At 51.5% G+C, this 25,688-nt stretch overlaps 1 protein-coding gene across 7 annotated transcripts in view; it reads left to right on the top strand.

Annotated features, from left to right (window-relative positions):
• Positions 1–9,045: 9,045 nt before the first annotated feature.
• ZBTB40 (zinc finger and BTB domain containing 40) overlaps positions 9,046–25,688 on the top strand; it is a 43,040-nt gene continuing 26,397 nt past the window's right edge. For 6 of the 7 annotated variants that reach the window (XR_012663737.1, XR_012663738.1, XM_075114093.1 and 3 more), the window contains exons 1-4: positions 9,046–9,190; positions 16,862–17,649; positions 18,276–18,409; positions 25,195–25,390. Coding sequence is in view for 5 of the 7 variants with exons in the window: in XM_075114093.1 (XP_074970194.1) it covers positions 16,923–17,649; positions 18,276–18,409; positions 25,195–25,390 (1,057 nt within the window). In the remaining 2 variants the exon portion in view is untranslated. The remainder of the gene's footprint in view (positions 9,191–16,861; positions 17,650–18,275; positions 18,410–25,194; positions 25,391–25,688) is intronic. The other variant, XM_075114090.1, reaches the window with a different exon arrangement.

The raw sequence follows: 25,688 nt of genomic DNA, 5'->3' as shown, positions 1-25,688 counted from the left end.
AGGTTGAAGTTGCTAAATAACGTTGGTCAGTGGTAAGCTGCTTTCCCACCTCAGAAAGGGCTGGGGGCTCCTCTGTGATGGCAGAGGGAGTGTGGGGCAGCCCCTGGACACAGGAGACTGCCCCATCCTCCCATGCCCAGGATTCAGGTCAGCCTTCCTCTGCCTGGGAGCCTGTCCTGCCCACAGGGAGAAGAGTCTGGAGGTTGGTGCCTCAGCTTTCACGGACATGACCAAAGTTTGAGCCAATAAGGAAAATTGCAAAGAAATAACCATTTTGGGTCAATGTGAACTGTGTTTTCTGGATTGCGATTTTCCAGGCCACAAATCAGCCAGCAAACACAGTACTTGCCCAACTCTGATCAGGATGGCTGTCTCTTCCTAGCAGACTGGCTGGCAGTCCGCTGGTCCCCTCCCACCACAGCCAGAGTAACACAGCAACTTTCTTGAGTGACAAAGATGATTTTAATGATTTCTCTCCTTCCTCTCATGCCTTGCCATCCCCTCCACTGTTCCTATCCAGCTGACTGTGGACTGCTGTAGAAAGCAATGGGGGATATATTTAACCCCCAAGTCATCTCTATGGCTAGAACTTTAGCACAAACAAATGTGTCAGCAGATGGCAGGAACTGTGGCGTCAGGATGGAGAGGTGATTACCAGCAACACCATAAACTGATTTTCCCTGATCAAAAAAAGCCTCCTCTGTAACACTGCTTCCCAAAAGGTCCTGCCTGGCATTTGGACCGGGATGTCCGAGGGATGGCATATGGGCTTCTGGTTGCTCTGCCTGCATCAGCTAAAGATAGGTCCCCCCTTGCTAGATGCCAGTTATCAGGGCCTCTCCTGCTTGGCCTTCACTGATCCCATGGGACAGGACCCTTTTGAAGTGACTGGGGTGTTACTCCTCAGTGCTGGAGGCCTGGGAGCAGGATGCTTCCCAGGCAGGTGCGCAGGGCACAGATCTACCTGCATGGCTGAGTGATGGAGATCAAGCCCTTCTCTGTTCTGCAGCTCAACCCTGCTGCCTGGAAAGGAGCTCGTGATCCAAACCATGGCACTACCTCGGCACCATCAGGGGACTGCAGAAGTCTCCATCCCCTGCTCCTCCAGCAGAGAAAGCAGAGCATGGTGGTGGGAAAGCCAAGCACAGTTTCCACTCCCAGCCAGCAGCAGGCACTGGCGTGCAGCAGCCAGCATCTGCTGAGGGCCAAAAAGGGGACTGGCAGGAGCCTCTGCCCCAGCAGGAACATGGTCTGTGCCCCAAATGGGTTGGGACATGCAGAGGAACATGTGCCACAGGTGGCAGTTCGGAGGAAGAGTGGCTAAGTCAGCAGGCGAGCGCATGGCTGGAGCCCTGCCAGCACCTGCCATCTCTGGAAATAGCTCTTACAGAGAACTGGGTTACAGGCATGGAGTCCCCTTCCTTTCCTTGTGTTGCTACGCAGCACGTGATACATGAAACATGTTGGCAGCGGTCAGTCTAGGGAGAGTTGCAGCAAGGGAGGGAGTGAGATTAATAGGAAGAAAAATCAGCACCTAGAAACGGAGCAAACGGACAACACGGAGGGACCCAGACCACCGGGGATGCTGGATCGCAAAGCTGTGCACATGCGTGGAAGGAAAAACAGGCTGTGTGCAGAGCGGGCCGCCAGGAGTAAAGACAGGAAAATGAAAGGAAAACCCTTTATTATCTAAATGGGGATACAATTTCTGGAAGAACAGACCCTTCAGCCCAGGAATGGTGTTTGAAGCACTACAACAGCTGAGAGAGGTGTTGGTGGGTGCTGTCACCAGAAAAATGAGAGTACAGAGATACTGTTTTTTACCTAAAGCCAAGATATGGTAGAAGAAATATACTGGATTCTGGGGCAGGGAGCCCTGCATCAGCATGGGCCTGCAGAGGTAGCAAAGCGGAACATGTAGGGGAGATGCTGAGAGCGGCAGACCTAACACAGAAGAAATGTCACAAGACTAACAGTTATGAGAAACGATTGATAACGAGTGGCAGCTGCCAGCATTTGAGACATGTTGGCTGACAGCAATGTACAATGGACACAAGGGAATAGAGTGGACAGAAAAATACATGGCTCTGAGCAGCAGTGGAGGAACTGCCCTGTGCTCAGTGCCCAGTGCAGTCTGCAGCTTGCAGGTGTAGGAGCAGGGACCCCACCAAGCCAGAAGCTTGCTGCTTTGCTAACAGAGCATCTACGGACAGGAAGGAGGTTGTGCTCAGACAGAAAAGAAGCTGCTGACTGTGGCCTCTGGAAGGGGATGAACCCACCAGCTCACTGCAGTGCATACACCGAGCAATCCCCAGTCACCATGAGGAAGCCCCTGCTGGGGAGCTTTGGAGATCAGCTCTGAGAAAAAAAAGAGTTCATGTAAGTTGAGCTAGGCTTACCTTGCACCGCACATTCAGATCGATCTGCAGTCTTAGCTTGTTACAGCACTGGCACGGCTGGAAGGAGAGGCTCAAGGGATGTTAACAAAGATGCCAACAGAAGTGGGTACCGAGACAGGACAATATTCGCACAGCAAGGTTGGTGAGATCACGGAAAACCAACATGACAGATACCCGCAGCTCCTACCAGCAGATGAGGGGTGAGTTCTGGGCCACATTGAGGGTGGGATTTTGCTTAAAAGAGGCCAGGCACTAATACCAGGGGACTGAAGAGCTGACATCATGGACAGATGCCTAGGCACGCTGAGTTGAGGATGAAGGCATGCCTGGAGTAGTGCCAGGGCTAGATATTGATACACAGCTGAAGACAAGTGCTGGGCCCCATCCTGAAAGGAATCTCTGCAGCCCCCTGAAACTCCAACCTGTCTGTGAAAAGGCTGGAAGAAACCTGGTCACATTTAGTAATGGATCACAGATACGCAATCGCTGCAACAGCAACCACAGAGCTCAGGAACTGGACTTTGAGGCCACTGAAGTCAGAATCTGATGGAGAAGGTGAAGATGCACTGAAGATGCACTTTGGAAAGCCTGATGGTCTCAACAGGTTCTGCTCAGACATGGGGACACCACACTCAGCAACAGAGCACAGCCCGGCTTCCTGTGGGAACCTGGACACAAGATATCTTTCCCCACATACTACGCAGAAAGGAGCAGGAATGCCAAATGCCAAGGAGATGGTTCCCCTTGGGAATCATTGCAAGAAAAAGCAATGAAGTCAGAAGCCAAGGAAGGTGGTGAACCCGAAACTACAAGAGGGCATTAGGAAGTCGGTCTGCGTGCCAGCAATCCACCTCTTAAGTGAAAATTCAGCTTGGCTGGAGAAACACAGCAGTGAAATACTCCAAACCCATTTACAGCCCCTGCTTCTTAATGTGAATACGCGAATGTCCCCTTCCCTAAAAGACCTCAGCAGACTCAGTTTCAGGGGCAGTTCAGCTGGAATAATGGGGCAATTTACAGCCTCTGAGTACAACCCTGGAATGTGCTGGCAAAGGCAAGAGGATGGGGCAACAGGGGGGACAGAGACTTTTCTGCCACGAAACAGCTGCTCCCCTGGGAGGAGAGGGAAGGACTGGGGTGGGAGGAAATCTGGAGTTTGGTACACGGAGAGTACACTTTGCTTGGTAACTCCCAGTGTTTCCTCTGGGACAGCTTGGAGGGGTTGTGCACGGTGTTCCGCTCCATTAGTAATTACTTTATGCCAGCACATGTAAATAATTATTCTGGCACAGCTTCCCAGCAGAGTGCTGTTTGCAGTCCTTCTGAGCCGTTGTAGCATTGACCCTGGAGCACAGCCTGCACTGCTGGCTCCCTTGGAGGCCAACACCAGGAGAGATGAGATTTGTGTTTGCACATGGACAGGCTGCAAGTCTTTGGACTCTCACTTTGGAAATTCATAGTATCTGTGCAGGTGGAATGTATTTCCATGTGATCCAACTCACTGCTTCCCCTCCAGAAGTGACTGTGCAGCCCACCCCTTTCCCGGAAACCAGACCCTCTAGAGAGAAGCTTTGGGGTTAAAAAGATGGAAGGGAGAAATGCTTACAGAAAAAGGAGGTTAAAAGAAGCCTCCCATCACTCGATAATTTCTGCAAAAGGTTTTGCCTGAGACGGGGCGTTCATGCCAGAGTTGGAGACCCCTGAGAACAGCAACGTTTCCAGTGGAGGCCAGAGTCCTTGCAAACTTGATGTGCCCCTGCATGGTATGACACGAAACAAATCTTTCACCCCAGTAATCTGCCTCTTTCCAAACTCCAACAGTGCCCTCAAGTGCTCAAAGGAGACGCCGCAAGCCAGGGACGGAGCTTGCTGCCACCCAGGCTGCGGTGCAGAGGAGAGATTATTAACGACGAGGGGAAAGATGTGGTTGTACGGCCTTGAGCCTGGCTCAGTGCTGTCCCTGCCTGTGCTAAGCCGCAATGGCTGCATCCGTCTTACTTCTGTTCCCCTGCGTGGGCAGATCTGCGCCACGTGACAGCCCAGCTGTCACCAAGAGATGCTCCAAGTGCATCCAAAGCAGATCGTGGTCTGTGTTGCCTGGAGAAGATGCACACATCAAAAGCTTGTGAAAACAGTGTGGTTCGGTTTGACCACTGGAGTGATCTCGCCCAGCCAGACCTCCTGGACCCATCCCTCCAGATGGGGCCTCCTCTGGACAGGAAAGGACTGAGTCTCAGTGTCCCAGCTTCAGGGGGGAGGTCGTGTTTCACCCCATCTGACTCCCTGCTGTGAGCTGTGCGGAGACAGTCGTCACACGGGAAGGCAGAGCAGTCCTTGCTCCTTCTGCGGGCTGCGTCTCAGCTAGAGGGGCTGTTTCAGGGAACAAGAGTTAAGGCCGGTTTGGATCTGTGGGACCTCTGCCTGCTCCCAGTGAGACAGTGGGAGCTGGAGACACTGTACATGCTCATCTGGGCTCCTTTGTGTGACACACAAGTGATCCCTGGTAGAATGGTGAACTCAAAAACAGCTCACCTCACTCAGCTCTTCCCCTGTGGGTTCCCTGGAGGGTCACCTGGTGGGGGTTTGTCCTACGGTCCTATATGTAGGAGAAAGAAAACACTCAGATGGGACACCTCCACTCACCAGTACTTGCTGTATGAGAATGAAGACATTTCCAAGGAACAGGGTGTTACTGTATGGGAATTGACAAACGTGTATTGGGACACTGTTCTTGTCCTGTTTCCTCACCCTTTTCCTGATTTGGGAAGGCTGCTCTTAGCCTGGATCATGGCATTGGTTTGATTTACACTGTGTGGCCCCAAAACCCATTAAGCAACAGAGGGGACAGAAACAGGCAGACGGGGAAGGGAACCTCTGAATCTGTTTTTGTCCCTGTAGCAGAGTACCGTGGGACTGTCCCCTCTGACCACCTTAACTTCAGCCCCTGAAGGAAAGCCTGCCTGGCTTCTTTGAGGTTAATGTTGGTTGTTCTCTTCCATCACTTCTCATCTTGCTGCTGTGCTGTTGCCTCCATACACCACTGTCCATCATCTCTAAGGCAGGAGATCATCACTGCTCTCTCACTGGCTGCCATCATCCCATCAGTCCACCTTGAATCACAGACACTGCCAAGCACAGTGAATTTGGCTCCAGGAATCACTCTGGAAACAGCTCCAGTTTCAGCAAAGAGCCACCCCTCTGTCACCTTTTGGTGCGCTGCCTTGATCTGGCAGTGATGGGCTTTCAGCTTTCTCTTCTTTCTAATCACAGGTGCCTGCTCCAGGTGCTCACTGGAAGCACCACAACGTAAGGCCAAAGCAGATGCTGCACAGGCAGGCTCACAGATGTGGAGCCAAAACCTCATGCCCCACTAGACCCCTTTTAGTGCCAGAGCTGCAAGTTTCTTCCCCAAAGACCAATTCTCAAGGTACCAGACATTAGGATTCTTCTCTGCCTTCCTAGACTTTGCATGAAAGGTTTTGCTGCTCTGGAGAAGGCACCAACTGTGATGCACAGCTCCTGCTCTTCTGTGGTTCATCACTGCCTCAGACAGCATGAGGCGACCCTGCCAGCAAGTGCAGGTCCGACAGGATGAGCATGGTCTCTCCAGTGCAGCAGGCAGCGCTTGCTGCCCTTCGTCTCACCGATGCTCCTTGGCAAGTGCCAGCCTCTCCCTGCGGCAGACGGGGAGCAGGTTTTTCATCTGACACAGCCTGGTCATCATCTTCCGGTCATCTGCTGTCAGCAGCCACAGAGCAACAGACACTAGCGACTTCTCAAGGCTTCAGCATCAACTGGCTTTGATCATCACTGGCGGGGATAAAAATAACCAGATATGGGTCCAGTGTTTTTTCACAGGGAACTCTTCAGCACATAAATAGGAGCACTTATGAGAAAACTGGCAGAGAGGGAATTAACAGCTATAACGGAGACAACTAGTTGCAGGAGACCAGCAAAGGACCATTGCCTGAGCAGGTCCCCCGGGAACCGCTCTCCACACCTCCGCAAGAAAACGGCCTGTCCTGCTTTTCTTCCATTCACCAAAAGTGACCTCGAAACCTGCTGCTGCGATGCCACTTCTATTCTAACGGCCAGAATAGCTGGCTGTGTCACGCATGGCTGAGGATCCCAGCCAAACGGCATTTCCCTGGCAGAATGCAGAGGCCCCAGGGCAGAGCAGGTCTCATCGTGACGTTGTGGGTTTCTAATTAATACCCATTTGTTTGCAAGCTGATCTCCCTGACCACATGCCAGCCCCAGTCTTTCTTCTGCATCCCCGCAGAGAGGGCTTGATGGTTGCCAGGACCCACAATCCCAGGCCCTGCTGTTGCCCTCTACCAGCTCTCACACAGCTACATAGTTAAGGATATTACTCTTCCCAGCTCCACGCACTTATGCCGAACTTAGCACTCGTTTATGCAAATGAGCCTGCTCATTAGGCCTCCCCCTCAATCCATCAATAGATGGCAGCAGATAGCCCACTTCCAGGCCTGGGAATACAAATGGCAATGCCTGAACCTGCTGCTCCCTCCACCGTCCAGGGACTTTTTCTTCTTTTTCCACGCAAAATGCAGCTAACATCTTTCTGCTTCCACAATGACACGAGCCAGGCAAAACTTTTCCCTGTGGGCAGAGGGAACAGCGGCTCTTAGGTGTGCGCTTTGGCACTGTGTGACTGTTCAGCTAAGAAAGAAGAAGACACCCACTGGATACTAACACATGGAAGAGGGATCACGTCTTCGCTGGCCAAGGTACAATCGCGATTTAGTGAGGCCAGCAGGGACACTTGGTGGCCTAGCTGTTTGATGACCGGGGCAATCCCACTTACTGGGGCCATCTGGAAGCTCTCAGAGCCCACTGAAATAAAACGAACCCAGAGGCCCTCTCTGAGCTACGGGCTGGGTCAGATTACTGACAGAAAGACAGGGAACATAAACACACCGAGGTCTCGGGGAGGAACAAGGATCACCTCTGCTATGCCAGCATGCGTCTGTACAGAGATACAAGTTGGGGTCTCGTAACTCCTGCCCCAAGAGCAGGTCGCCAGTGCGCAGACTCAGTGAGTTCCCAGCCCATGGCATACGCACGCAGGACCTTGAAAAGCACGGTGGCCTTCAGCATCTGGTGGCTCCTTTGCCCCTTGCATTTCCTGGGCCCAGCCGGACACCCTGGCTGTCTCTGCTGGGATTGCCTGTCACGCCCCCAGATCACCTTCCAGGCCTGGTGGCCCAGGTGGCCTTCCCAGCCTGTGGTTCAGGGCCTCCATGAGCTGGGCTGCAGGCTGGCTGGTGAGACCGCCCTTGGAGCTGCCAGGAGAGGTGTGAGGGACCACCACAGCACTGAGATGGCTGCCAGGAGGGAGCAGGCACCCATGCCAGCATTGTGCTCTGGTGCCAAGGGCTAGTGACCGGGTGAGCGGCTGATGGAGCAGAAGGAAGACTGGGACCCACTGCCAGGACTGTCCTTTTGCCCCACTCCCCTCCTGCAGCCAGCACCTCCAAAGTACACACATAAACCTGTCTCCAGGAGGCCCAACATGGCCCAAGCCTTCCCTTCCCTTCGCCCAGGGCAGATGATCCAGCAGAGGATGTTGGTCCTGCCTGGGTTCCCCCCCTCAGCCTGGCAGGCTGCTCACAGCCAGCTGCCCACCACCACCGGGCTGCCGCCACCACTGCCCTCCTCAGGATCGCAGAATCCCAGACTGGTGGGGGCTGGAAGGGACCTCTGGAGATCATCCTGTCCCACCCCCTGCTTGAGCAGGCACACCCAGAGCAGGGGCACAGGGCCGCGTCCAGGCGGGGTGTGAATGTCTCCAGGGAAGGGACCCCACAGCCTCTCTGGGCAGCCTGTGCCCCTGCTCTGGCACCCACACAGGGAAGGGGTTTGTCCTCATGTTCAGGTGGAACTTCCCGTGTTCCACCTTGTGCCCGTTGCCCCTTGGCCTGGCGTTGGGCACCACTGAAAAGAGGCCAGTCCCATCCTCCTGACACCCACCCTTCAGATATTTATAGGTATTGATGAGATCCCCCTCAGCCTTCTCTTCTCCAGGCTGAACAAGCTCAGGTCTCTCAGCCTTTCCTCACAAGGGAGATGCTCCAGGCCCCTGAGCATCTCTGTAGCTCTCCGCTGGACTTGCTCAAGCAGTTCCCTGTCCTTCTTGGACTGGGGGGCCCAGAACTGGACGCAGCACCCCAGATGCGGCCTCCCTAGGGCAGAGCAGAGGGGGGGATAACCTCCCTCGCCCTGCTAGCCACACTCCTTTTCATGCACCCCAGGACACCATTGGCCGCCTTGGCCCCAAGGGCCCGGTGCTGGCTCAGGGTCACCTCGCTGCCCCCCAGCATCGCCAGGGCCTTCTCAGCAGAGCCACCCACCAGACCAACACCCCAGCTATAGGAACAGAACCTCGGGAAGCAAGCCCAGACCCCGGCGCTACCACAGGAGAATGGTGCTTTATGAGCCGAGGGGGCTCCGGTGGCGCCTGAGGCGGCCGGGCACGGGTGAGCCCCGCCGGGACGTGCAGCCCCCACGACCGCCCGCTCCCTCAGCGGGGCTCTGCGTCGCGGAGGGCGTCAGAGCGAACTGCGCATGCCCAGCACCCACCGCCACCGCCTCCCCCCCGTCACGTGCGGCGGGAGCCGGCCCGTCTGCCGCTTCAAGATGGCGGCGCGCGGCACAGCGCCGCCGGGAGGGGAGGAGGGGCGGCCGCGGCTGTTGTTGAAGCTTTATTGTTCCCGCGACGGCGGCCGCTGCTGCCGCGCGCCGTGTCCGCCGCGCCGCTCCCAATAAAGGTAACCATGGCGACACTGGCGCCAGCCGGCCGGCCGGGCTGGGGCCGGGGGCTGCGCCGTGCTGCGGGGGTGGCCGGGCCGCCCCGCCCGGCCCCTCCGCTGCCCCGGGGGCTCGGCGGGCAGCACCCCCCCCCCCCCCCCGCTGCGCTGTGCCCCCCTCCGGCCTCCCCCGCTGGGCCCGGCCTCGCTCCCACCTCCGGGCCAAGCCCGCGGGCGCCCGGCTGGGCCCGCGCTCTGCCGCGCCGGGAAGGGGCCGTTCGCCTCGGCCGCCCTCGCCGGGCGAGAGCGGCCGCCGCGGAGCCTTTGTAGGCAGGCGGGGAGGCTGAAGGGAGCTTGTGGCCGCCGTTGCTTGCCGCCCGGCGGGGGTGGGTCCCCCACGGGAGGGCTGTGGCAGGTCAAGGTGTGCTTGACGGGCGCTCCGCGGGTGGCCCAAGGTTGAAGGCCTGCGGTGCCTCTCCTGTGAAGCGCTGCTCGTGTCCCTTCTGCTGAAGGGAGCTGGCCGATCGCCTCGCTGCGGTGGGAAGGACGGCGGGGGTCTTTCCCTTTGTAACCCTCACTTAAAAGCGAAGATGATTCCGCCAGAATTTTGGTTCTACCTTGAGCCACAGCCTGTCAGCTGGGTACCGCTAACCCCCCAGAGAGGTTTCTCATTAGATGCGCTTTAGGGGCTCTTTGAGCTGTGTCCCCTGCTTGGGCAGCATCTGTGAACCTCCCAGAAAGTATTTTAAAGGTACACAGGGAAGGGAATTACCGTGCTCCTCCATGCCTTTTGCTACAGATTTCTCTCCTTTGCTTTGGGCCACTAATCGTGTCTGTTCCTTGAAGTGATCAGTTAGAAGACTGACCTATCTAGAGACAAATAAATAGGTGTGTTTGGGGTTTTTTGTTTGCTTGTTTTTTTGCATTGAGCAAAGAAATCAGCAGTTTCTTGTGTGATCACCAGCTGGACAGAGCTGCTGCAGAGGAGCGGGGGAAGGGAGGAGCAGGGCTGCCCCTTTCTGTAGCAGCCTGTTCCCAGGTCAGGTCAGATGCGCTACAGAAATGTGCTGTGGTGGGTCCTGGTCAATAAAGCTCACCTCCTCCCCAGAGAGGGACAGGCCTGTAGGTGACTCTCGGGTAATTTCTTCTGTGGTGGAAAGGAAGGCTGGCACACTGGTTTTATTGGCCAAGATACAACATAAGGCAGCATGTTCTTCTTCTGGAGAAGAGAAGGCTGCGGGGAGACATTATTGTGGCCTTCCAGTGCTTAACGGGGGACTACAGGAAAGGTGGGGGTGACCTCTTTAGCAAGGCCTGTTGTGACAGGACAAGGGGTGATGGTTTTAAACTAAAGGAGGGTAGATTTAGACTGGATATAAGGAAAATATTTTTTTGCAATGGGGGTGGTGAAGCTCTGGCCCAGGTTGCCCAGAGAGGTGGTCGATGCCCCATCCCTGGAAACATCCAAGGTCAGGCTGGATGGGGCTCTGAGCAACCCAATCTAGTTGAAGATGTCCCTGCTCAGGGCAGGGGGTTGGACTGGATGGCCTCTAAAGGTCCCTTCCAACCCAACCCATTCTGTGATTCTACGATTCTGCAGGTTTTTGGTTAAGAGATACCAAGTGTCTTGCATTTGAGGAGGAATTTGGGTTTTCAAACCCTGCTCCAAGGACAGGGTGATGCAGGAACAGCCTGTTGGGGTATGGACCAGAATGGGGGTCCTCTCCCAGTTGACCACCCCAGCCTCCGTGCCCTGCTCCTTTGCTTTTGTTTCATCTCTCAAGTATATTTTGAGTTAACTGCCACGACATACTACTTGAAGGTGCTGAAAATTGCCCGTTGTCGCCGAGATGCAGCTCAGCAATTATAGCAATCTTCCAGGTGGTGGAGGAAGCGAGTTGGTGGATGCTGTTAGGCTGTTACATTGCTGCATCCTTCTCTGTCTGTGTTTTAAAGCAGCTGCCCTCACCTTTGCAGAGGTGTTGTCGGTCCTTTTGCCTTAATGGGGTCTTGGGCTGTGGAGGTGCCTCTCTGATGGCCTGAAGCCGGAGGTGACTGTGTTGGAAGTCCAGGTGCCTCCTGGCTTGCTGCCTTGATAGGTTCACCTCAAAGTAACTCCATGCTCTTTGCTAACAAGTCTGAGGGAACTGGTCCCTGTTTTGGGCTGACCATGCTTGAGAAGTGTAATTTTAAAGCTTTTTTTTTTTTGTTTGTTTTCCTATATGGTTAAAGAGGCCTTTGGATCAAGGCGCCTTATGGGTGCATTGTGCCCTGTCTGCTCTTGGGTACAGGGACAAATGTCTTCTGCACTTTTGCTGACAGCAAAGTGGATCGCAAAAGCTGGTCAAAGTACTGTGGTTCTTTTTTTTTTTTTTTTAATAAAAAAGCCACTAATAAATTACAACACGCGTTACAACATCTCCTCTGATGTAAACCCACCTGACAAGCAGGAGTTCAGTTGCCAGCCTTTGTTTTCTGAGGATGTTATGAGAACCTGCAAAATACAATTAGCACTTTCGGTGTTCTTGGGCACAGTGAGACATGGCTGAGCAGTGACTGGTGCAAACTTCTGCTGTTGCTTTGGGTTTCTGCTGGTTTTCCGCTGTGTGATTTCATTCTCCTGTTGGGGCAGCCCTATTCCAGGAGGGACAGGCAGCAGCCCTTGCTTTGAAGAGTAATGGAAAACTTGCTGTTAAGAGCTGGAGCATACCCATTCATTTTTCAATCTGTTATATTTTCACTCAGAGCATCAGTGCAGACAGATAGCCAAAGTGTTGTGTGTTTTTGAGCGGTATATTCCGCTGCCTTTAGAGACTGCAGAGTGTTGAATTTAGTCAAAGTGTTGCTTATTTTCCTGTGTTATCTGTCTGCACTGATGCTCTGAACTGAAATAAAATAGATTGAAAAACAAATTGGTGTGCCCTGGCTCCTCGTACTGGATTTTACATTATCCTCTGGGAGAGCTGCCTGCACTGGCCCTCTGGAGCGCCCCAGAGACAGGTAATGACCCTTCAACACTTCAAAGACTGAATTACTTTTCGTGGGAGAGCTAAGAAAATTGAATTGCAGTACATGATTTTCTGGCTTTCTAATAACCCTCTTTGTAAGGTCATCATCTTAGTAACAATCGAACAGGAAACTGGTAAACACACACAAAAAGTATTCGGAACCTGATTCAAGGCTGACACTGTCCTTAACTTCTCAGGGCTAAAAACAGAACGTGCCCATTGCTTGGAGGCTGCTGTCATACCTGAAGGACTGCAGGGCCAGGGAAAGCGAGAGAGTGCCTCTCCGCTTTCTGTCCTGCTGCATTTACATGAGTCTTGTGAATCTCATGTATCAGAAATCTCATGATTGACATGAGTCTTTTGAAACGAGCCTTCCAGTAAGTGCACAAGGAGTAGTGATGGGGTGAGCTCCTCGCACAGGGCCAGGGAGCCTTCCTGGGCTGAGACAAGGCTTGCTTCAATGATTGCTTCGGATTGGAGCTCCTGTGAGCAGAAAGCCAAGAGTGCGGGGAACGGGAGGCTCGTTGGGCTGCTCCTGTGAGACCCTCCGATCAGCATTAACACAAGTGGCATTGACTTAGGACAGAGAAGTTGCATTCTTCCATTTTGCTTATGTCTTTCTGTCCACTTTAGGTTTTTTCTGCCTGCTTTGTTTCAGCTTTTTAGAGCTTGTGTCAGATTTGGTTTCTTCTACTTTTGCACTTTTGCACTGAGTGTTCAGGTTGGTCTTGGTAAGCTCTGCTATGTCTGTGCATTGCGTTGCACTGCACTGTGCTGGCAGCAGAGGGAACACAAGGCTGTGGGTTTGTGCCTTTAAAAAGCAGTGTGATAGATTGCTTTATTTCTTGACAGTGCAGCAATAGGGTTTGTTGTTGTTGTAATCTTAAAAAAAAAAAAAAAAAAAAAAGCCTGCTCCATGTGTGTCCCAAGGAAGAATTTCAGGCATGGAATGCATCTTCAGGCTGGCCACTGAGATGCTACTAATCAATGCAGGAGGTAGCTTTTGGCATTACTTTATTAATGTCAGCAGCTGTAAAACCCCTTAATTATGGCAGAATCCTTTTGCTAAGGCTGGCTGGCGTATAAAATTATTTCTGTGTGTTGTGATGGACTTTCTGACGATGTGAGGTACTGCAGCAGCCTCATAACTGTGAGGGAGGAATGGTCTCACCGGTGCGTCTTTGGAGCACCTGTCTGTGTAGCATCTAATTGCTGAAGTGCTCAGTCCCAAATTTCAATTATCTTTTGATGAACCTAGTGATGTGGATGGCTTTTGAATCTGTTGAATCTGGATTGAAGTAATTATATGAATAATAAAGAGAAGTAATTTAATTTGGAAGCTCCTTTTCAGTAATGTAGATGGGTGTTCCTCCTTCCTCCTCTGTGAAGAGGCATTGTTGCTCTCAACATATCCTTTTCCTGTTCCAATGTAGCTTAAAGAAAAAGGCGTGATCCCCTTGAACTGTGGAGGTGTGTGAGAACAGAAATACCTGGGAAAAGGAAGAAAGAGCTGGAACTGGAGGGTGGAGGGTAATGTTTGGTGCACACCCGTTCTGGACCTCCTGTACTTGGGAGGTTCAGAAGAAGGGGCATCTTTGCTGAAGTGGGTGTCCTGAGAGCAGTCCCAGATGAAACCTGCTGTTTAAGGATAAACAGGAGGGCATTTATCAACATGTGGTCAAGTAGAGCCTTAAGAATATTAGGCACATTTGAAAATGTGACTCCAATTGATTGACTTTGCAGTCTTGCTGGAAGTCAGTGGAATGAAAACTCCTGAGGCACCTTGGTGTTCTCCCTGGGAAGCTGGCAGGATGAGGTTTAAGATGTCTCTTGATGTTCCTCAAGAGATTCATTGTTCTTTTCCAAACCCCACCTGGAGGGCAGCTAAGATGAGCAAATATCTCTGCCACCTCTGTCCCTGCTTCTGACTCAAATGAGCTGATGTTCTGGAGTCGGGCACTGCTCTTATGGTCTGATGTCAGACACCCCAGAAGCAGCCCATTTACCGTAGGTTTGAAATTCATAAAAAACCCCAGGGAGCCTGGCTCCAAAGAAGATGCAGAGAAGCAGCTTTAAGCTGAAAAAGTAACAGATAGCTTTTTCTTACCAGTGCTGCTGGCACAGGCAGATGGCTTGTGCTCTGTAAGCACTTGTCGCTGCTGAAGTATTAGTTACCTGTTCGCAGAGAGATTCCCAGTTCAGCCCAGTCCCCCAGCCAAATCTCCCAAAAGCCATCTAGAAAATGGCTGGGAAATGAAGCCAGACAAATTTGGGTAAGAAACAAATCACGTAATTTAACAGTTAGAATAACTATAGTAGTGGAGGGTTTTCACCCTAAAAAGCAGTTCTTATCATGACTGGGCACCTTGCTGGAAGATAAGCTTTAGCCAAACCCAGGTTACTGAGCCCAGAAATCTAGGAGGCAGTGACAGATGAGAAATCAGATTGCTGGTGGTGGTCCCTTCTGGCCATAAGCTTTGAATGAAAGCCTGAAGCGTGTTTGAGTAGGGGGCAGTTGCCTTGAGGATGGTCTTGGCCATCACCCCTTGTTAAAAAACGTCTGTTCTCTTTGGCAGTTCTAGGTCTTTGGGTCCCATAATTAAAGAAAATAAAATATATTTAAACAAATATGTCTGATCTAATTGCTCAGGACATATTTTCCAGTGTTCTGGGTTGCTGTAATGAAGAAGGGGAGGTGCTGCTAGGCTGCCTAGAGCTGCACTATTTTGAGCTGTCATGGGCAAATATATCTTCTATATTCTTGCCAGGAATAGAGGGAGCAGACGGTGCTGCTGCTTCTTCCAGCTTGCCACGGTGGAAGCGATAGGTTTTATGCAGAAGGCTATTCATGGCAAAGTGAGCAGACGCCTCTTTCAGGACATCGATGTTTCCTGCTTGTCCTTTTGTAGGAAAAGCCACAGCTATTATTATTTAACCATCAGACCCAATTTCATCTCAGATACTGGAAGTCCTTCAGCTCCAGGGAAGGAGTGGGTGGACTGAAAACTGCTGTTACATTGAGCCTGGCAAAAGAAACGGGTCTCTTTATTCTCCCACGACCAGCAGCAACTCCGCTGATGGCAGCTTGGTTACTGGTGCTTTACAGCAGCGTGGGAGGATGGCAGAGCCTGTGTGTTAGACGGGCTGGAAGTGCAGGTGGCCGGCCCTTTGCACGGGTGAGGGGGTGGATTCGGTACTTGCACAGTAGCAGAGATGAGCTGCAGAGCAGCCAGCCTTTGGTAGCGATGAGCCCCAAGAAGCTCTGGCTCCTGGGAAGCAGGAGGGTGGGGTATCAGCAACTACTTAGGTTTCCCTGTCTTCCAGAGAAGGACTCACCTACCCTGTGCTCACCTCAAAGGAGATGGAGAGCATGACACCTCTGCTTTGAGGTGATGTCAAAATCATCCATGATCTTATCCTGATAACTGAAAAGCAAGTTACATAGTGCTTCATCTTTAAAGCATGGGGGAGTATCTCATGCCTGGGTGGTACCCATCCACCAGTTGCTCAGCCGTCCCTAGCTTTGGTATGAAGGGACGTCTCTGGGGCAGGAGGTCCTGCTTCCCACCAAGTCCGATCTCCAGAGGGGTTGGTGCCTTGCGGGAGCAAGACGCCAGCTCAGCCTGAACACTGTGTCTGCTTGCAACTTGCAATTTGGTGCAAGCTGGGAGTTGCTCTGAGCCCGCTTTGGCATGAGGCAGCGCATCAAGGTGGTGTATGCGTTAAAGCTCATGCCCTGATGATAGACAGTATTACTCCTGTTCTGTACAAGAGAGTAGGAAGCTGGGTGCAAAGGTGTTAAGGAGTTGAAGGTCATGTAAATCGTGTCCATCCAGGTGCTCTTCCTCTAGTGCTCATGCTGTTTTGTTTCAGCATCATTGCCAGCACCAGTGCTAGGCATCCTAGTGCTTAGACAAGGCAGTAATATCTTTATTTTGTCTAGCTTAGATAAAAACTCTGTTGGTAGATGTCCCATCTCTTCTCCCTCCTGCAACGGGGCCAGGGAAAAAGTAAAAGGGAGGCTCTGGTAGATGGAATGAGGGCTGTGGACTTCTGTAAGAAATTACAGCTTGGGGGAAAAGACTGAGTTGATGAGTTATGACCACGATGTGCTGAGAAGGGAGGTGCTGAAGGCCCTGGGCCACAAGCAGACCTCCATCTGCTGTGCTTGTGTGCTCCTGCTGATCTTACAGTGATGTGGGGAGAAAGCTAACTGGTCCCAAAGCACTTAGGGCTTTGCAGATCAACACCAACACCTCAGACACTGTGTTTGGTAGGTGATCTGAACAGGTCTTCCTGCACTGCTTCCTCACCTGCCCTTTCAGAAACCAGCTGCTGAATTCAGCGTTAGTGCATGATCTGAAGAGCATTCACGCCTGCTTGAGCTCTATCGGGGCACATCAGGGAGTTTCTTCTCCCGTTTTATAACCCCGGGGACTCAGGACTCATTTCCAAGCTCTTTCTGAAGTATTTATATTTGAACATTATCTACTCTTCATCTCTAGTGGGGTAAGTTGCTGAATTTGGGGAGTACGAGTTCAGAAGGGGGCTCCTTCTTGCTGTAACCACTGAACTGTGGCACAGAAAGCTACCAGGAGGTGTAAACTGAAAAGTAAATTTTGCTTACTCTGTCTTGCTACTCTCTAAGCAAAGTGCTAACAGGATCCTTTGTGTTTTTCACCAGCTGGGCTTTGTGAAAGCGTCGCGCAGACAACTGTGAGAGGAGGTCAGGAGACACTGGTGCGATGGAGCTTCCCAGCTACAGCAGGCAGCTGCTGCAGCAGCTGTACACTCTCTTCAAAGAGCAGCAGTTCTGTGATTGCACCATCTTCATTGGGAACGTGCATTTTAGAGCACACAAGGTGGTTTTGGCTGCTGCCAGCCTGCTTTTTAAATCGTTATTGGACAGCACAGACACCATCTCTATTGATGCTTCTGTGGTAACCCCTGAGGAGTTTGCGCTCTTGCTGGAGATGATGTACAGTGGCAAACTCCCTCTGGGGAAGCACAATTTCACCAAAGTAATCTCCATGGCAGATAGCCTGCAGATGTTTGATGTGGCTGTTAGTTGCAAAAACCTCCTCAGGGACCTCATCAGCTGTTCGACTCAGGACCAGGTAGTGAGAGAAGTCTCTGGCCAGGCAGCAGACTCATCTGGAAACCACGCTGAAGCTAATAACCTGCCCCAGACTGAAAAACCTACTGAAGGAAAACCAGATATCCTCCTCCCTCAGAGAGTTTCCTCTTCTCCTGGCCCTGTAGTAGCAGAAATGGAAGCAGATGTTTCTCCTCCTGGCCAGGAACTTACCATGAATCACAACTGCGTGCACCAGAATGCAACACCAAGCGACTCCAGATCTCTCCAGGAGGATTCAGGCTCCCGTCCTGACCAGCCTGTCCGTGCCAAGCAGGGTGGCAGTGCAGAAGAGGAGCTTGCTGAGCCTTCACAGGAGAAAGGAGGGAGGGGTTTAGGTGAGACTTTACAGGTCTGGGCACAGCATTGCCTCTTCTTTGCAACTGCATTGACTCAAGTTTTCATCTTATGGGGGATCTTTTCCTGTGTTTCTTCTTTTTAGTTTGCCCTGGGTTGGGATCAGCACCAACATGTGTCCCCTTTGTGCAGGGACTTTCTTCCTTTGGCACTGTGCAATATTCTCCTTTGGCCTTTGCAGTTGCTTCGCTCTCACAGCTTTACTGGAGCCGTAGTGAGCAAAGCTTTTCTTACCCATGCATGTGATTGCATGTGACATACAGGGGGATCTGCGTTAGCACAGGACATGAGGTTGGTAAGGCAATCTGTATAACAGTAAGTGAACAGAGTTGCCTGCTAATGCTACCTTATCTTTTAAACTCCTGTTCAGCATGGGAGGAAAACAGAGGCTGTACTGGGTTTAAAATAAATGTTCCATTTATAACTGGTGTTAAATAAACTGTTGGTTTTCCCTCCAGGCTCCATGATATCTTTAGAAGGGATTTGTGAGTCACAGTTTCCCTATTATAGCGAATGTGCTGGTTACAAACCAATGCCTTTCAATCACATCATGCTTTATGTGAATCCCTTCAATTAGCAAATAACTTATGTTGTTTCTCTCACCCAGCAGCAGAGAGCAAAAGCTGTAAACTGGATTTCTTTCTTCGATATGAAAGTGTTTTCTCTGAGGCCCTTTCTGATGCCCGAGCTGTGCTGAAAAGACTAGAAGAGTGCAGAGAAATCGATGTCTCTCAGAAGGAGGTAGGTGTGTTTACTTGGGTAAATGATACAAGTTTTTTCTTCACCCTGCTGAGGGCTAGAATGGTTTGTGCCCTGCTCAGGAAATTGTTTCATGGGAAACAGGGGCTCTGGCGCCTGGTTGTTTGAGGGGCAACACATGCTCACCTGAGCAACACCCTGGAGAGAAGCGTCTGTAAGAGCGAGCTGCTCGTGCGCATATTTGTTGTGTTATAGGAGAGCTGCAGTGCTGATTTCACTCCTCCTGTTCATGGCATTTGCTTCGGGAACTGTATTGACTTGTGAACAGCTGACATAGGAGAGCCCAAAATAGAGTTCCCGAGCCCTCGGCGAGGGCTTGCTGCAGAGCATCTGCTCTGCCCTGCATACAGAAGGCTGCTCGTGGGGAGTGTTACGGGGCAGTTACAGGTGCCGCCCTGCGGCGCTTTCTCATGGCGATGTGCTGCTTTAAAAGCAGTCGTTGCTGATGAATGATGCTCATTACTGTTGGAGGGGATATTTGAGTCTGGTTCTTGGTTAATGCTGAAGGATACTCTGGGCTCTGAGCAATGGTAGCCAGGTACCAGCTCTTGTACCGGCTCAAAGCTGCCAAACAGCAGGTTATGTCTGTATTGGTGTAGCAGTGGTGCAGGAGGGCACGGAGCTTGGAAATGCTTGTGGCGGGTCCGGGAGGGCAGTTGAGCTGTCCGCACGCTGCTGTGTGATCTCAGGGTCTGCAAAATACGCTGTGGCCACTATGGAGTGTGCGTGGGACTGTACCTGCTCTCCTTACCCCGGCTGTTTCTTATAGAGTGTTTTTCATACCAGGCTGCATGAACTGCCCTGTGTTCCTTTTCTGTATGTGGAAAAATGAGAATGTCTGAAGCTGAGAAATGCTATTCCCTAGGTCAGGGGCTGTGATACGCTCTCGGTTCCTGTGTGCTTGCTGGCTGGGAAGCCGTCTGGATTCAAGTCACTTGGTCCCTCCAGTACCAGTATGACCATGGGACACAGGATACTTTGGCTGTGGCAGTGTCCTGCCTTTAGAAACCCAAGGGGACATATTTATTAGAAAAAGAAAGCAACCCATATGACAGCAGGTAGGAGAATTCCCTTGAGTTGGGGAGTGCAGGTTTCTTTTCTGACAGACCTTTAAATGTTCATGGAAGGAAGCCTGCGTTCCCTTAGCTGCTGACCCTCCTGATGGTGTTGAACTTGACGTCTCTGGGGCTTTAGGAAGGAGGTGTGGGTCCTAATTCGTATTCGTAGCAGTGAGCCTGAGCCTGGCCAGGCTGACAAGCACCTGTGTGTGCATTGCTCTCAGCATGCCTGGACGCCCCGAGAGGATTACATTTTTGTACGTTTGTTTGTCACCCTGGTCAGAAAGATATGTCAGGTTTAAGGTTTTGCCTATTCTGCACCTTGGCATTTGGAGCAGAGCTGGTGAGGGTGCTGTGTGATGTGGGTGGGCACCGCCAGAAGTGATTTGGCAGCTCGGTGCACCCATGCCAGCAGGCATCACCTGTGCTGGCGTGCCTTCCCTTGCCTGCTTGTGCTGCCTCCACGGTCACAGGGCAGAACAGCACTTGCAAAACGCCTAGGCAGGTGTGCTGCCTTGCTTCTGCTCTGCATAACACCCCTGTTTTCTATTCCTGTGCAGTAACTGTTTTATGTTTCTTCAGCACCTCCAAGACCCAGCGGGTGAGGTTCGCAGACCTGTGCTCGGCCCTTTGTGCTCCCAAATGAGCTGTTGCAGTAGGAGTCAAGTGAGAGGTGGTGGAGCTCAGAGACAGTTTGGGTGTCTGACCGCAAAACAGCAGCTGGACAATTTTTCTGCAGCTATAAATAAATGCTGAATAAATGAGAAATGGATTTTCTTTAAGCCTTCCTGAAAAATGACTTCTCAGCTGTGACAAGCATGAAAAGTGTCAGCCCCGGGGGAGGACAGGCTACAGCCTGTTGTAAGCAAGGGCTCAGCCAGATCTGTCCCTCTCTGAGCTCCCCTCTGGGACAAGCAGGACCTGTGGGCACCAGCACCGAGCCTGGGTTCTGTTTCCAACAGAGTGAGTAGCTTCTCCCCACAAGGGCCCGGTGTTTTCTCTGGGGGAAACGCAGTGGTGTGTAGGTTGTGCTTAAAGTGCAAGTTCACCTGCAAAGAGCCCAGCTCGGGATGCATAATTAGGGCTGAGATTGTGCCAGTGGTAGTTGTCAATGAATTTTTTTTTCTGACTCTCCTTTTTGGTTTTTTCCCCTCCCCTTTTTTTTGCATTATTTTGCCAGCCAGTTGCTTGGAGTCTCTTATTGCCTTGGGGCAAGTAAAAGTTGGTCTGGAAGCCAAGGAGATGCTGTTTCTTTGCACTAAGCAGTCTTGCTGGGTGTGCTTACCCTGCCACAGGGGAGATCTCCCATCCCTCGGGCACATCCTTCTGCTCAGGAGCCTTTTGTGGGTGGCTTATCTCTAGGCAAGCAGCAACATGTGTTGGACAGCAAAGCTTGGGCAGTGTGGGGACTTGCAAGTGTTCGCGAGGGTTTTGCAAGCCTGTCTGTTGGCACTGAGCCTGTCCTGGTGTTCAGGCTCCTCTGGTTTCAGTGGCATTTTGCCTTGGGTGTAACTTCTGTATTTCTGTTCCTCTGCTACTGAGCTCATCCCTACATGGGTGCCTTGTTCCCTGTGGTGTCGCTGCCTTCTCCCCTCTGGTGTTGCTGCCTTATTTCCTGCTACCTCCAGTGGAGATTTGTTATGCCATGGGGTTTTTCCCCAAGAAGTGTTGTGGTGCGGGGCTTGCTTTTGTGAGAATTGTTGCTTCTCTCTAAGTTCGATGTTGTGTTCTGCTCCCTGGGCTGAAAAATGAGGGTGCGTTGCTTTTCTGTGTAGGAAGTTGTGATTTTGGGGGTTGTTTTTGTTTTAGAGTCTCCCTGTGTATCTCACATAAACTATTCCTATCTAATTTAGTTCTGGCCTGGATGAAACCTGCTTGGAAATGAGAACAAGACTGAAATTGCAGTAATTTGGGGAAGTGTAGAAAAGCTTTACTGGTGTCAAGTCTTATCTTCCTGTGATCTCTTATAGAAACTCAATTCAAATTATTGCACAGCTCATTTGTTCCCTCTACTACTGGGTTCAGATGAAGTAGGGGAGCGTTGATTCTCCCACGTAGATTAAATGTCGTTGTGCTTGTGGATCATTTCCATTGCTTATGGGCCTGTCCAATTATTGTCATCCTTTGCAGCTGCAGGGATTGCTGGATGCAGCAGAAGAAATAAGTTTCCCATTATCTCTGCATCCTGATTAGGGGTGATAGGTTGTGAGGGTTTTATTTTGTGGTGGCAGAGCTGGAGAACTGCTTTTCCCCCTGTTCTGCTGTACTTGTGTGGAAGTTTGGGCTGAGCTTTTGCTCCTGTTGTGTGGAGCAAGCAGGGGTCAGCATTCTCCGCGGAGCTTTCCTGGTACTGGGGTCTCCCTCATCAGTCACGTACAAATGCAGGCTTGAAAAAAAACCACTTTGGATATCTGAACCAGAAATGGGAATCTAGTTTTTCTCTGATTATTGTATGCACAGTGACAGCTGGTAGACTTCATGGCACAGTCATAGCCTACGAGCTTCTCTGTGGCCCAGATATGTGGAGCCAGTCCCCGTGCTGTCCATGCCACCAGCCCTGTGAGCAGTGGCTGTGCAGGTTTCCAATGGCTTTTTTCGTATTTTCTTCACGTTATGCACATCAAAAATTAACCCGTGAAACAACCCCAAAGCAGCTTGCATTCACAGGGGACTGATGATTCAGTCTCTGGCAGTTCCCCTGCGGCACCCAGCCTCCTGCGGTCAGGGACTTTGCAGCTCTGCGGGGGGATGGAGGTGGCATTGAGGTGCAGGTGCAGGATTTACCACGATCGGCAGTGAGTCTTGTAACTGGATGTGCCTCGGCTTGTGAGGGGTCTGAAGGGAGCTAGCTTCTCCCGTCACCCTAAATCCCAGCTGCCTCTTGCAGACCCCTCTTCCCCACCACCCTGTGGGTGCTTGCATCTGCTCTAAAGCTGGTGATTGAGGAGATCACTCAGTCACTAAAGTGGCTTTTTGGTGTGACGTGCTCTCATGGTGGGAGCAGGCGCGTGGATAAGGCACGAAAAGCCGTAACCCTGCTTGCCCACCGGCAGGGAAGAGGCTAGTGGCCGCACTGATCTGCCCTCCCTCTCTCCCACATCCCTCTTTAGTCTCCGTTATTGGCCATTGCACTCTCAGGTGGGATGAACATTACCGACCTTCTGGCTGAGGCCCCCTCGTGTCCCAGGACACCCCTCAGGATGGCCCACCAGCTGAGTTCAACCAGCCCAGGCTCCGGGTCGCTCCTTGCAGGGCCAGCCACCAGCTGCTCTTCGAGCATCCCTGTCCCCATGCAGAAGAGCTTAATCTCACGATGGTGTTGGAGGGGGAGGGGGAGGTCCCAGAGGCACTGCCTTCCTGGGAGCGTTATGGATTGGTGTGAGGAGGGAGATTAGTGCCTGGCTGGGAGGACACAGCGCTAACTCAGCTCTCGCTAAGTAGGCGTGAACAGCCTCGTGCATCTCCCTTGCCAAAGCAGCAGGGGACAGTGGAAGGAGCAGAAGATAATAAAGAGCAATTGGGCAGAGCAGGAGGTCCTGTGGTGGGACAAAGGAACACAGCAGTGTAGGAGTGGATTGTGTTAGGAAAGAAATCTGGAAAAATATGGAAGTTGTGGAGGTGATATGGAGATAGGAGACCTACCTCCTGCAGTGTTACCTGCAGAGATTCCTGTTCAGAGCTTGCCGTGGGGCTGCCATGGACATGGGGAGGTTTGGGATGAACTGGGAGGGCTGTTCTGCGGTGTTTGACCATAGTGGTACAGAGCTGCTGAGTTAGTAGTGTTGTGGCCACCAGAACTGAGACCTTCAACTGGGACCCAACCTCACAGAGGACATCGAACCGATTTGGTGGCACAGTTTAAGCTTAAGCCAGATCTTGGTGAGCACGATTCCCTGCTCAGGGAGCTCATCTCTTCCTCCAGTCTGGAAGCTGGATGGGCGCTAATTAGCGCCAATTTGGCCATGAAGGGTTTTGCAGGTGTCCCAGGCACTGAAAGCCTAATGGATCAGGCTGTAATGTGTGGGCACATTATGACTAAGTGGAAGTTGGGATTCTGGCTAACATCAGTATTTCTCTGTTTTTTCCAGGATCTTTGGGAATTGTTAGTGCTTCAAAGTAAGTCTAAAATGTGCTGTGTGCTCTTTCAAAACAGTGCTAAAAGGCTGTTGTTCCCACTGAGCAAAGCGTCCAAGGAAAGGTCTACCAGAAAGAGACTAAAAATAGCAGAGTCTTTCAGTTTCTAAAAACTCATTTCCATTAACCAAAACCATGCACTGAGGAAGGGATGTTATCTGGAGCTCTGGGTAGCAATGCTGTGCTGATTTTAATTTAATTTTAAAAAATATTGCAACAATGCAAGTTACTTTTCATCCATATTAGTAAAAACATGTATTTGGCAGGGTGCTGAGTACCTTTATGTCAGTGAGAGCCAAGATATGTTGTGTTTTACAGGATCATTTTGATCTGGAAGGGGCCAGGCATGCAAACCTTGAGAACAAATATGATCTGGTTATCAAGTCTCATTACAAATTAATGTTTGCATTAAAAAAATACCTTTAAGCTTGTTCTTCAGCACGTCTGTGGCATTTCCTTTCTTCCTTTATAACAGAGCCCTTCATGTCCACGTCTCTCTGTTCGGCAGGAAAAATGCCGTTAGCGGGTAAGAGCTGGGACTCCTGCAGCTTCCCCTCTGTGGATACTCTTTGCAATAGGTCATTGCACTGTCACACTGCCCTAATATATGAGCATTTACACCTGCTAGGAAAAGCAGGTCCCCCATCCCCCTGGTGTGGCCCCAAGCAGTTGCATTCAGTCTTTTTATCATAGAAATGAAAATGACAATGACGGCAGAAAATGGCCGCTCTCTCTGGAGCTGGGCTAAGCTCTCCACTTCAAAGGTACTTTTATAGCATCCCTGGAGTCTCTAATAAAGGATGCCTGCTCTGAAAGGCTGGCATCTCTCCTGGAGAGCTGGGGAGCGTGTGTCTTTAGGGGCAATATTTACAGCATTAAAGGGCTCCGGGGAAATGGGAGCAAGAGTTACAGCTTATTTCTTTTGCTTTTATTTCCATAACTGTGGAGGCATGTCTGCCTCTGGTTGCTGTTTCGGGTTGCTGGAGTGGATTTTGGAGCCCTGGATGTGATTGCGAGGTGTGCTGAGAGCCCATGGCACTCAGAGTTTGCATGACTCCTCTCCAAAGCTTTCTCTAGGAGGCGCAACTCCATTGCGACTCGAGGATGGAGATTCCTGAAAGTCCCACTTGAAATACTCTCTGCTTTCTGCGCAAGTGACCTCTCCCTGTTCTGCAGTGAAATCTAGTATCCCCTGGCCTAGCCTTGGGCTTCCAAAGTAACGGTGTTCAAACCATGTTTTGTCAGGTCTCTTAGATTTATTGGCATTTGACTGTTGGGGGAAGAAATGGGAAGAAATTAAGAGATGTTTGGTGCTGGAACCAGCTCTGGTTTGTGGGACTCGCTGTAAAGATAAGAGCTGTCAGGCAGGGCTTGCTGCCCTCCTTCCCGGCGCTGGTGGCTGCAGGTTGGAGCTTGAGTTCACTGGTGTGTGTCTATGTGGGGTGTTTTTTTTTTGTTTTGTTTAATTTTTTGTCCCCTGAACAAAAACTCCCAGGATTCTGCTTTTTGTGTTGATTTATACAGGGCAGTTGACTCCGTTATTAAAACCTTCTGTGTTTGCCTGTTCTGCTGTAGGCTCTGGTTGCCTGTCTGGCAGAGGCAGGGGAACAGTCGGTGTTCAAGAAGCTGCTGAGCAAAGTGAAGGATGCTCAGACCCTAGATGCTCAGACCCTCCTGTCTTTACTGAAGCTGTTGCAAGAGGCGAATCCCAAGCTGAGAGCAGCTTTGCGTGAGAGGGAAGGCGGCAGCAGAGAAGCCCTGCAGCAAACAGGTACAGAAGTGGGTGCAGCCTCTGGCAAAGTGAGTGGGCAACCTTACAGGCAAAGCAGGTCTCCAGAAACCCCACATCCTTACGCAGGTGCAGGAGATTTGTCGTGTGCTGGCCAAGATCTTGGAGCTTTTCCATCCCGCAGCAGTGGGGTGTGGGCAGTGCAGGGCTCTCCCCATCACTGCCTGGGGGGCTGGATCAATGGCTGTGCAGCCAGCATGGGTCAGAGCACAGCTGAGCCTCCGGATTGAAAGCTCCTTTCGTACTTGAGTCTGTCACAAAGCACTGGCCTTGCAAACCT

This window comes from Phalacrocorax aristotelis, chromosome 19, assembly GCF_949628215.1.
Source record: "Phalacrocorax aristotelis chromosome 19, bGulAri2.1, whole genome shotgun sequence".
In the NCBI taxonomy this organism is placed as follows: domain Eukaryota; kingdom Metazoa; phylum Chordata; class Aves; order Suliformes; family Phalacrocoracidae; genus Phalacrocorax; species Phalacrocorax aristotelis.
Note: the sequence above shows the minus strand (reverse complement) of the source record. Positions and strands in the feature narration are given on the sequence as shown.